The sequence below is a fragment of the Globicephala melas genome, chromosome 16, assembly GCF_963455315.2.
Source record: "Globicephala melas chromosome 16, mGloMel1.2, whole genome shotgun sequence".
Classification (NCBI taxonomy): Eukaryota; Metazoa; Chordata; class Mammalia; order Artiodactyla; family Delphinidae; genus Globicephala; species Globicephala melas.
The window spans coordinates 36526193-36539324 of NC_083329.1; the positions used below are offsets into that span (position 1 = coordinate 36526193).

At 43.3% G+C, this 13132-nt stretch overlaps 2 protein-coding genes across 2 annotated transcripts in view; one reads left to right on the forward strand and one right to left on the reverse strand.

The window, feature by feature from the left end:
* Positions 1–13132, forward strand: part of LIPA (lipase A, lysosomal acid type) — an 87783-nt gene that overhangs the window by 16195 nt on the left and 58456 nt on the right. The gene's annotated exons all lie outside the window — the stretch shown is intronic.
* On the reverse strand, positions 5970–7450 carry LOC115857761 (interferon-induced protein with tetratricopeptide repeats 2). Its single transcript, XM_030865037.2, is given in 2 exon segments — positions 5970–6712; positions 6715–7450. Coding segments are annotated over 2 exon segments (1233 nt in total). The 5' UTR covers positions 7436–7450; the 3' UTR covers positions 5970–6200.

Genomic DNA, 13132 nt, shown 5'->3' on the forward strand with positions numbered 1-13132 from the left:
AAAAAAAAAAAAAATCGCACTCCCAGGAATCTGACCCTAACTCTAGGGTGGGTCCCAGGAAATTGCTTTTTTAAGGAAGTCTGTAGGAGATTCTGGTGTAGGGGTTTCTGGGAGCACATATTGTGAAAGACTGCTCCAGAAATATGTTGTAAAAAGTAACTTCGTCAAGTCAATTTACTTGTGGGAGACAATTTGCACCTTGAGACCTGGATTTAATTCTCTGTGTTATTTACTAGCTCTGGGATTATCCATGAGTCAAATCACTGAGCCTGATTTTTTTTCCCCCATGCTAAATGTAAGAAGCCAAGCCCTGGGGTAAACCCTGAGCACTTTCAATCTCTGAGGTCTAAGGCAATCGTTCAGTTCTTCCAGCTATAAAATGGGAAATAGTAACACATATAATATTGTTGGCAAGCTGCCTAGCTGATAAATTTACATATTTATGCTTTAAGTTCTGAAGGAGTGATAATACCCTGAGAGATTTTTTTAAATAAAATTTTCTATGATGTAAATATCCGTGAAAATATAGGGAATATAGTTCTCATGGCTGATTTGAAGATGCAAGAATCGTCAGTTGCGTAGGAGAAAGGCTCCCTCCATTCTGAAGCTGCAGAAGGTGAGAGAGAGAGATGCTTGTGTAACAAAACTGACACCTGTTTGTCTTTTCCCAACAATGGGAGCACCATAAGATACTTCGAGTTCAGAGACTGTGTTATGTCCAGCCAAAGTAACCTGCAACTGGGAAAGTCTATAATTCTGTTGGTTGTCTGACTTAACTATTTGTTATCCTGGTAGTGATAAAGTGACATCCCTTTATATCTTTTATAGTGTCACCCAGGTAAGAGGGGCCCCTGCTTTTGGCCCACATACCACAGACACACAAGATGTAAATTTGTGAAGGAACACATGGCATCTCTGTTACTGAGAATCCAGTGCTTAATCCTGGCATAGCGAGACTTGAAACCTTAAACGTCCCACATGCCACAGACACACAAAATGTAAATTTTTTAAGGAACACATGGCATCTCTGTTACTGAGAAGCTGGTGCTTAATCCTGGCATAGCGAGACCTGAAACCTTAAACATCCAGCCCAGGGAAAATGTGTCTCTATCTCTTGCCTTCTTTGCTCAAAGAGAAATGAAATTGTGTCATAAAAATGTCTGTGTGGTGAGGGTGCTGATTTTAGGGATAGACACTGCTTTGAAGTGCGGAAATGATCGGAAGTGATTAGATCAGAGAAAAGGCAAAGTTACTGAACTGGCCAAAGCCTTCCTCTCAGCCTGAATGCAATCGATCTTACATTATGAAGTTATTTTCCAGTACAGTTGCACCAGCTGCCCATTTCTTGCTGCTTTTCTTGTTCTAATTCCTGGCTTACGCAGCACTCATGAATTAGCATGGTATTTGCAACAGCTGCCTATGGTAGTTGAATAACATTCTGTGTGTGAAGAAATTCATAGTGTGCTTAAATTTGTACACATGTACATTTAGACTTACATGGTGAATCACATTTTCTTCTGCTTTTAAACTCTTCCTTTGTGCCAATTTGCTGATGAATGGTTCCTGAGAATGGGTATTTAAAAATAAAACAAGTGGGACCAGATTTTCATACCCACACCCTACTCAGAAAATAGAATATAGAATTTCTCCAGCATGTCTCTTGGGTGCAAAAGTAATGATGGTACTTAAAATGTTAGTAATAAGAAGGGCACAACACAGTGCCAACAAACTTAGAGGTTAAAAATAGAAGGTGATGAAAGGAAAGCTTGCTTTCTTTATATACATTTATAACAAGAGTAGTCATTCTTTTTTTAAATAGCCATATTGAAATATAATCCACATACCGTACAATTCACCCATTTAAACTATACAGTTCAATAGTTTCAGCATTTCACAGAGCTGTGCAACCGTCACCACAGTCAATTTTAGAATATTCTCATTACCCCAAAAAGAAGCCCTACCCCCCTTTGCTCTCACCTCCAGTCCTTCCATCCCTCCCAGGCCTAGGCAACCACCAATCTACTTTCTGTCTCTTATAGATTCACCTACTTTGGACATTTCGTATAAATAGAATCATACAATATGTGACCTTTTGTGACTGGCTTCTTTCATTTAGCATAATATTTTCAAATTTCATCCATGGTGTAGCATGTATCAGTAAGGACTTTATTTTTATTGCTGAATAATATTCCACTGTACGGAGATACTTTATTTAATATATCAGTTCATCAGTGGGTGGATCCACCTTTCGGCTACTGTGAATACTACTATAAACATTCATGTACAGATTTATGTGAATGTGCGTTTCCATTTCTCTTGGGTATATACCTAGGAATAAAATGGCTGGGTCCTGTGGTAATTTTCTGTGTCTAACCATTTGAGGAGCTGCCAAACTGTTTTTCCAATGGCACTGTACCATTTTTACAGAGAAGATTTTAGTCAGTTTCCCTCTTTGTGGCCTCCCAATAAGGTATAGATTACCTTCTTGGGAGGCAACTATGCTGTAAATCATAAGGAAATTTTGTAATTAGTCAAAGCAAGTTACTTCTCCCCAAAAGAGCTGATGGGGGAAATGGTGGAGGAAGGGAGGGAACAGGAGTACATGGTCTCTAGTTGGAACCCACATTTTCCACACTGGCATCCAGGGTTGACCCTGCACATGGTAGGGACCCTATCTGTGTTTATCTTCAGGATTCTCACACGTCCATGCTTCCAGTCGCCCTGGACACACATTGTACAAGTCAGCTGACATGAAGTGGAAAGAAAGATGAAAGTTTCTGTGGAAAAGGGGGCTGGGGGCAGAGGCTGATGAATCTTTTGCTGAGGACTCTGAGGCTGAGGAATAATTAGTATCACTTAGAACCCAAGCAGGATGAGAGAAATTCTCCTCATGCCTTCATGGGCATCAACACACTTGAGAATGTCTTTGGCAGGGATATCAGTACTCCCCAGGTGACAATCAAATACAGAGAATGACGAGCTGTATTGAAGCAGTTTTGTGGGCAGAGGACATTGTGGGTGCTGGAGCCATGCAAGAAGCAGATGTTATCAGATAAGTCTGACAGACTTGTTCATCCACACTTAGGAGACACCTGTTGGGGGCTTGTTATTTATCTGGTGAGTATCTGAGGGGAGGGAAATGCACTGAGAGATAGGTTAAGAGCCAGGGAATTACAAGGCATTCCAATTAATGTGGCTCCATTTGTTATTTCTGGGTAGTGAGATTTCAGGAAACAAGAGCTACATACATAATTGTTTTGATTGTTTTCGAATCATGTCTCTTAGCTTTAAGTCCTCGAATAAATATTAAGTGTAATGTGACATACATCTCTTCCCTACCCTTTCTACCTTTTTTCGTTTCGGGCTCCTGTTCCAGCTAGGGTTTTGGTGGCATGACATGCAAGGACAAGGTCACGTACACCTTCTTTAGCATTCTGCAGGCACCGATGGTCCTCTCTCAAGGTCAGCATGCCTGCCCATCTTACCCTCCACTCAGAACACTCGCAGTTTTTCTCCCCAGGCACCAGATCCGATAATAAGTTACTCAGGCCAAGTTAGCTAAATCTTCGCCTGCAACGGACACTTGTCCAAGTCAGTGCCATCGAATAAGTTTACCTTTGCGGCTGGTATGAATTGTATTTTCCACCGGAGGCCTCTTGAGAAACAAGAGAGACTTCATGGCTTCCTGTCTCTCTCTGTTCTTCACTTAACAGAAAAAATTCTCCCACGTGTGTTTAGATTGCCTCCAGGATGGGGCCTACCACAGAATTGGAGATACTCCTCCTTTCTCGTAATGGACATCAGAAGAGGAGAGAGAATGTGGGTGGAAGCACAAGATGTTAACAAGATCTAGCAGAGAGAAGGGCAGCAGGCCACCTGCTTCCCTATGGGGGCAGGGTGTTTATGTACACGGGGTGCTTGGTGGTGGTGTCAGGGTGTAAGCTGAAGCCCTGGACTCTTAAAGCTGTAGAAGAAATGGTGGTTCTATTCAGTGGTCATGAAGTTAGACCAGTCCGTGTTACATGGAGCCAGTTCATGCTCAGTGTAACATTGTATTTATCAGTAGTTGAGTCTGGAAGATTTAAGGTACAGTAAAATTTCAGAAAAAACAGAACACGCCTTTATGTCCCATCGCACCTAAGTTATTTATTAATTAAATCGATGACTTTTTCAGGCATTCACACTATGTATACTGATGATCTCAAGTGCACACCACGCTGTTTTTAAAACAAAAAATATTCACTATACTGTGCATTAAACCTCCAGGTCTTATTTATCTACCAGTTGGAAGCTTATACCCTTAAACTACATCTCTCCTATTCCCCCCCACACCCCAGCCCCTGACAACCACCATGTAAATTTAAATTAATTCCAACAGGCAATCATTTTGCAACCCAGAGGGTGACGGGTGGTCTCATGCTGGGTCAGCTGACTGTTTTGATTCACACCAACCTTGATGTCTGTCCCTGGCCATTCAATATTTACCCAGAAAATCCCAACTGCCCCAGGCGTACCATGACTTTTGTGGTTTCCCTCAAGATTTTCAGGGTTAAATGACGTTTTATATCACCTAATATACAATATTTCTAATGGGGGAAAAAAACCTCCATTATTATTTCCTAAGACCTTTCACTAGGTCCTTAACCACCAAATAATTCCTCTGTCCAGCCGCTTTCCTATCATCTTGAACCTGTGCTCATCAAAGCATTTTTGAATAAAGCAAGTCTTCATGTTATAAAGAAATTTTCCCAATAGTGGCTAAGAAAATGAAGTTCTCTCCATATGATTATAATGTACAATGACAACCCAGCATTCTTCTCTCCTTCTCTTTTGCCTACTCTTCCCCCATTCCTACTGGTAAGACATTTTTCCATATAAGTTTTAAAGAAAAGTATTATTTTGGTTTCTAGCATATTGTACAGAATCTACTTTTTAATCCTTCACATGCTGTGTTATGATTACGGGGCGGGGGGCAGAAAGGAGGTGAAATCTCTCCACATGCCTCCTGAAACTCTTGTATTGTGGTTGCCTGACCCCATTTCTTTTAGATATGTTCCTTCTAGATTTGACCTGTTCTCTGCTTTCTTTTTCTAAAAACTCTCCTCCCCCTTCAGTTAATGGGACAGTTGAACTCATGTTGTTTGTAGAGTTTGTAGAGACAATCCTAGATGGAGGCTTTTCTGAGGAGATGGGGGGAAAAGGCAGAAGGTAGAGAGAGAGGACAGCCAGCCCTCTCTAGGCTTTGGTCCCCCGGCCTTTGGATGGACACAACACATTCGTGTCTATGCAGGGTGTCAGGGAGGGGAAATTTCGCCTTACCCTTTGGGGTTCCTCTGGCTGATCTAATAATTAAATTGACACAAGACAAATGAACAGGAGAAAATCTAAGTTAATTTCATACATATGGAGGTCTCATAGATACAGCCTAAGAAGTGACCAAAGCAAGCAGCTTTTATATCTTTTAGGCAAAGAAATAATAAATTTGTGAGGAATTGACAAGGCAAAGAAACTTGGGCTTGGGGACTAATTAGTGGAGAATCTAAGCAGACCTGGTTTACATAGCCTTCTCAGCCCTCAATTCCCTATCTGGCGACAAGGATGTCTCGCTACCTCCTGCTACAGTGAGGGTACCTTTCACGTGGGAGATTTATTTCCTGCTTTCAGAGGAGGGTCAGAGTGTTCTTCTTGCACTGGCTGTTTTCTCAAGCAACAAATTCAAAATAATCAATATGCCATTGGCATATTTTGGGGCAGCCTGCGTTGAACTGTATCACAGGGCCAATCTGTACAGGATCTAAAATGACTCCAAGGATGGAAAAAACATTGCTAAAAAGGACCACAGTGTTACAGGTGTGAGGTATCTGACTGCTTTATAGAAACATAGAAAAAAACCCCAAGACATCACCCCACAGAGGGAATGTCACAGTGCCAACTGCTCCCAAGAGGTCAATCGGGAAATAGCCCCTTTACTGAGCCCCAGGACCTGCCCCCAGTCTGGTCCCCCTCCCAGAACTCCCTGAGCAATTCAAGTGTTAACACTTGCCTAGCAGAGTTTCTCCTTAACCCTGATCCAGTACTGTGGCCAGGGTCTAAGTCCATGCCTATGCCACACCAGTTGTTAAATATTTTGAATACCCACTTGGCGGAAGGGTTTCAGCTCCCTTCCAGCAGTAGCCCTATGGGTACCACATTCCGATTCCTTATTCCTCAGCTAAAGATGCTAAAGGGATGAGGTTTCCAGAGTCCAAACCCCTCTCAGAGTTTTTCTCTGCTGGCTGCATTTCTCCATTCAGTTCCTGAAGAAACGCCAAGAGATGCAAAGCCTTAGGATCTGCTCCGTTTTTTGAGAGCTTGATTTTGGCAAATTTTTGCAGTCTGTTTTACATTTTTTCTCTCTCCTTTGACTCCTGGTTTATTTTCACACCCGTCGTAAAATGGTGGATGGCCTTGTCTTCACACTTCGTTTGATACAGCTGAAAGTTGCCATATCGCAGATGGAGCGCTTGTTTGGCTACAGGAGGAAGCTCTTTGCTGAATTCTTTTTGAAAGTAATACTCTGCTTCTTCATACCGACCGGCTTGTGAGGAGAGGCAGGCGAGATAGAAGCAGATGTGGAAGAAATTTCCACCGCTCTCATCAGCTCTCTTTAAATGACCTAGAGCGTGTCCTATTAGTTCCTGTAACTTCTCCCTTTTCCCACCCATTTCTGTATTTCAAGGACTTTGGCCCTATAGTAGCACCCAATGTGGCGATGCAGGTAGGTGTTGTTTGGCACGCATTTTAGAGCCTTTCTCAGGAGTTCTATAGCTTGGTCCAGGTCACCTTTTCTTCAATACAGCTTTGCTGCCCCACGAAGCACATGTGTTGCCAATGGGGCTTTCTCCAAAGCTTCTTTGACTAACCTCTCTCCTTCACCTTCTTTATTAATCTTTTGAAGTTTCAGGGCCAGGAGGACTTTGACATACTGGTTGTCAGGATTCAGCTGAATGGCTTGCCTCAAAGGGTCAACGGGATTCTGAGACGGTGGCCAGTTATCCAGATGGTAGCTCGCGATGGCCAGTCCAGAGGAGAATTCTGGGTTCTTGGGTTTCTTTTCCAGAGCCTTCTCAAAACACACCTTGGCCCTTTCATTTTGGTTTCCTCCACACCTTAACCGTGTCCACCCTCCCTCACAATCCATCTCAGGACTCTCAGTTCTGTAGGGGCTGAAATACTTCCGGCATACTTGTTGCACCTCGTCTACATAAACCTGAGCTTCTGAGAATCTTCCCAGGTGGTAGTAGACCCAGGCGTAGTTCCCCCAGGTGACCAGGCTTCTGATCTCTGCCTGGTCAGCGTGCTCTCGCTGGATGAACTCTTCAGCCTGCTGTAAGCATCCCAGGGCTGCCTTGTGCTGGCCTCTGCAGTGTTTTATGTAGGCCAATATGTTGCACATTGTGGCTTGGAATTCGCTGTTCTGAAACTCAATCAGGTTACACACTCTGTCTTCAAAATCATCCAAGGAATTTTCTCCCTCTACCAAGTTCCAGGTGAAATGGCATTTTAGTTGCCGTACGCTGCTGTCCAAGGAGTTCTTTGTGGTCTCTCTGTGGGGGGAAAAAACAGAAAGATGAACACTCTGAGACATAGCACAGATTCACCAGACAAGAAATGGGGAGCCTGACAAATAGCATTCTCCTTCTCGTAAAGGGTGTCAACCCCAATCAAAAAAGAATATTCTATTGGAAGACTGGGATTGAAACATATACACTATTGATACTATGTATAAGATAGACAACTGATGGGAACACACTGTATAGCACAGGGAACTCTACATAATGCACTGTGGTAACCTAAGTGGGAGGGAAGTCCAAAAGGGAGGGGATATCTGTATGTGTCTGGCTGATTCATTTTGTTGGGCAGTAGAGGCTAACACAACATTGTAAAGCAACCATACTCCAATAAAAGTTAATTAAAAAATTTTTTTTTAAGGAATATCCTTTCCAGGCTTCCCTGGTGGCGCAGTGGTTGAGAGTCCGCCTGCCGATGCAGGGGACATGGGTTCGTGCCCCGGTCCGGGAAGATCCCGCATGCCACGGAGCGGCTGGGCCCATGAGCCATGGCCGCTGAGCCTGCGCGTCCGGAGCCTGTGCCCCGCAACGGGAGAGGCCACAACAGTGAGAGGCCCGCGTACCACAAACAAACAAACAAAAGTGATGAAGTAAATGCTCCTTTGGGATGAGTTGAGAAAACAAGAAGTGAGGAGATAGTTCCTCTGAGAAGTTTCGCTGTAAAGGCAGGAAGTAGGGTGGCTATGGCTGGAGATGGCTGAGGGGAGATTATTTTTGAAAGTGGGTGATATTAGTGAATGTTTATGTGCTGATGAGAGTGATGCAGTAGGGATGGAAAAACTGATACCAAAGAGCTGATAATTGCTGTAGAGAAGTCTTTAACGAGGTGAAATGGGATGTGAACTAGAACAAAATTATGATGCTCAACCATTTTTTTTAAAACACTAGGGATAATTCATCCAAACTATGGAGGGGAAGGCAGGCTGAAGGCATAGATTTAGGCAGGTAGAAGATTTGATAGGGACATGTGAGGGTGGTTCTCTAAGTTTGCCTCTTAGGGAAGGTATACACCAAAATGTTAGCAATACTTTTTATCTTTATTTATTTCTCTGTGTTTCCTTCTCCTCTACCTCTAAGTTTTTGCTTTTGAGCATGCATTTTGTAAACCAAGAAACGTAAGCATTATGACTCCATGGAGTCAGGACTCGATAGTTTCCACTTGCCCCTTCAGATCCACTCTGCAACCTTCCCCACCAGACTGTCACCGTCAGAGAGGGAGCTCCATGGTCTCTGGCTTCCCAGTGGGTTTGGCCAAAGGGAGACACAAGAGCTCAGAGGGAGGGAGTGGTATCCTCGAGTATTCACTTCTGGGGCTTCCACCCTGCAGAACGTTCCTCTCCTGAAGCCCACAGGTGCTGTCAGTTGGCCTTCTGTTTACAATTCTTTTTTCAGGTTCCTATAACTTCTTTCTCTTGCGGCTTGGGAACCTAGTGTGTTATTAGCCCCAGTGTATTACATCATCTCTTCTTATCTCTGAACCCAAACCAATTCTTATTCAACTTTCTTTAATTACTCAGCTTGAGTTCAACATCAGTTTCCTGCCAGGAACCTGATTTACACAGAAAAAGAAAGGAAACCTTAAAAACCAGGACTCAGGACCTGAGAACTAATTGGCAGATGAAATTAGCACATTCTTTTTGTGACCTTGTGCAAGTTGTTTAGCCTTTCTGAGCTTAGATTTCTTATATCTTTTGTGAGGATTAAATGAGATACATATAAAGTGCCTGTAACATTGCCTGGCACATGGAAAGCATCTGAAAATGTTATTTGTTACTACTGTTATCATTATGGGCAACAACAAGCTACATTAATCAAGTGAGGCCATTCACAGGGATCATCTTATTTGATATTCACAACAGGCCCAGGAGGTAGGTGGTCAATAACCCCATTTTCAGATGAGGAACTGAAAGAGCTAGTTTCTTACACAGTATCACACAGCAAATACACTGCCATTTCAGCCAACCAAATGTGTGTGTGTGTGTCTGTGTGTGTACAGGAAAAGAAACGTCATTGTTGAGCAATGCATTCTTGATTTCTGGGATGATGACAGAAGTCGTAGCACCAGAAGCCTCTGCTAATAATAGCAGCAGCACCAAGAAATGAAACCATTCTGCATCGATCTTCAGGGAAGTCACCTCCCTTCCATCAGACATAGAAATGACAGTTCTTGCTGGGAGCCCCAGACCCCATCCTTACCCATAGTCTCTTGTCACAGTCCAAGGATCAGGGGAAATTTTCTTCATCTTGCCAGATTTCAGTAGCATAAACAGTATTGTTGTTTGAGTCAATGAATACAAGATCCAGGATGCTAAGGGACAGACATCAGTCAAAAATGATTTTTTTAAAAAAATCCCTTTATTGCCTAATTAAGAATCTATGAAGACATGATCTGCCCTGGTTAGCTGTCCAACACAGAGGTCTCTCTTTTTAACTTGTGGGCTGCTTCTGGGGACTGAGCAGAGCAGAGACTTGAGCATCCCCCCTTTTAAGAGGACCCACACCAAAGGCTGCCTGGAATCAGGCACTGTGGACCTATCCTATGTCCGTGGATATGGTCCTTTCCCTCAAGATCATCTGTCTCCTTCTCTAATTATCCCCAAATGACTGGCAATGACGACATCCATATATGTCTCTCATTTTCACTTGGGTTTCCATTCTCTCTTCTCTAACAAAGACAGTTCAAAGCAACAAGTGTGCAAATATTCTTACAGCAGAATGCAAGACCAGAGGCAATCCTTTGCTCTATTTTAGATTCTTGTTATTATTTAATTAAAGTATGTCTCATAGGAAGCATTGAAACATTTCAAATAACCAAAAAATACCCCAGAGGGTGTCTGCACTTTTGTCCAGGGGTCCCTGGCACACCATCAGCAGTTTCTACCATCTGGTGAGTCTCAAGGATCCCAGGAATGGTAATCACAGCTATAATAATGTTCTCTAGCAGAGATTGCTAACATTTTTAAAGGGCCAGATAGTAACTATTTTCAGCATTGTGGGCAACACAGTCTCTGTCTCAACCCCTTAACTCTGCTGTTACACTACAAAAGCAGTCATAGACAATACATGTTCCAGTAAGACATATTTATGAAAGCAACTGGCAGTAGGGTGTTAGTCCTTGCTCTATGGCCCAATACATTCTTCATATTCACAGAGCATCTTGAGGAAATGGCACATAGTGTTATTCACTCTACCTCCTTTTACTTCAAATTTCTGTTATTTTTTTAAAAATTTATTATTATTATTATTGTGGTATTTTTTGGCTGCGCTGCACGACATACAGGATGGTTCCCTGACCAGGGATCGAACCTGGGCCTCTGCAGTGAAAGCGCCACATCCTCACCACTAGGCCACCAGGGAACTCCCAAATTCCTGTAATTACAACAAATGACCTACAGGAATATCTCATTGAACATCCCAAACATACCATCTCTGTCTATACATTGGCTAAATCTTTTGACTAAGTGATCGATAAAGTCCTGACAATTGTGGCCTGGTCCTCTCCTTAGCAGGCTCCTCGCTGCTCCCCACTTTACAGTATTTTTCCTAGCAGACTTCTTTCCTGGCTGTCAAAAATGTGATCTGATTGATACTTAGGTAAATTGGGGCAGACTTGGTTTCTTAAACAGGAAACAAAAAGCAGTAACCATGGAAGAAGTCTTGGTGGCAAAACACTTGCTAGGGTTTTACTAAAAGGTGCAGAGTGCTGTGAAGATTTAAATGAAGAAGTGATCACATAAAATTCTCTGAGGCATAAATGGTTAGAAGATTTGCTGCAGAAGCAGCTCTTGGATGCTTGCTGAAGGATGCTGGAATGTTATTGAGGTGGGAGCACTGCTGGAGACTTCCAAAGACTTACCAAGTAACACAAGAACAGTGAAGGCTTTATTGGGCAACAGAGAGCATTCCATTTGATGGCATGTCGTTGTTTAGAGCTAGAGAGAAAAGTTGGAGGCAAATGTGGGAAGCCTTGAATCAAAGGCATTATAAGAGGATTGTCCTCTCTAGAATGGGTATTATGGTTACGCCAAGATGAGCAGAAAGTTTCTTCTTGAGTATCAGCTCCCATGAATTGGTAGCTGTTGTCGCCCGTGGTCACTGGAAGGAGTAGTGGTGTATTGATACATACATATATATATAATAACAGCATGATTCCAGTGGTATATTTCTAGCATGACACAATAACCCAGCCAGATGTTTTCCTTTCCCCAGATTTCCAGGTATAGCTGACTCACCCCTGTCAATCCACCACAGCCTGTCGATGTCCAAATGCCTGAAGCCCAAAGCTCCAGATTTCTGCAGCTCCACGTGGGTTTCTGTGTTCAGGGCCTCCTGAGTTCCTTCTTCCCAGACTCCATGTTTATGGTGTTTGTTTTGACCTAGATGTGAAATTAACACCTCCGCACAACACCCCTAAAATACCCATTCACACAGTGCAACAAACGATTTTGCATTTGTTGCCAAAAAAAAGCCAGGTCACCCAGCTTCCTCCCAGCGCTGAATCCCTTTTGTCAGAGGACACCCGGTCCCCACACCCCATCTCTTTCCTTCCTGTATCCAGGGACAAGATGTCCTCCCACTCTGAACACAGAAAATGAACCAGTTTATTTTTCTCAAAAAAAGAAAAAAAAACATGAAGAAAGAAAATAGAACCCCCCACACACAAAAGGAATTGAGATGCCAGTTGCTACTTTAAAAAGGAAAAGTCAACTCATTCCACACTAAAATGCTAGTGGAATCCCAGTGTTCTGAGACTGTGGATAAATTTTCTTTGTGGTTTTCTGTATTTTCTTAATTTTATGAGTAGTCCTTTTCAAGAACTACAAAAGAAAAATGGTGTTTTTCAAGCACTCACTTCTGAAGGGGCTGTGGAAACCTTTGCCGGGAAAGAAGATGGACAGGCCACCACCGCCCAGCTCACAAGGGGCCAGTGAGGTGGCCAAGCCCGCCCCCTAGTGGGGAAACCTGACAGCGCCCTCCACCCCTCCAGGGTCCGTTAAAATTGTCCTTGCAGAGAAAGCTCCTTGACATCCGTCTTGACAATGATTTTTTTGGATATGGCACCAGAAGCACAAGCACTAAAAGCAAAAGTAAACAAATGAGACTACATCAGGACATGAACACTACATGACACTGTCCTTCTGTTGCTTTCTTCTCTCTTCCTTTTCTAATTTCAGTGTGTTCACTCTCCCCAAACACTCCTAAGGGTGAAGGCGGTGTGTGGAGCCCTGCAGATTTCCCCACTCTGCCTAACACAGCGCCTTGCCCATGGTAACCACAGTACTTGATTGAAAAGCAGAACACTTCACCACAATTAAAGGTGACCCAGTGGGAGTCCCTGATCCCCAGGATTCCCAGCTGCTCTTCCAGGAGAAGCTGCTGGGTGAGTGGAGACCTGAGTGGAGATGCTGAGATGCTCCCAGATACTGGACACCTCCTGACTGACAGGCCTGACATGGCTAAGAGAGACTGAGGGGAGAGAGGAGGACCATACGACCACAAGTTTTTGATGCAAATAGGATATG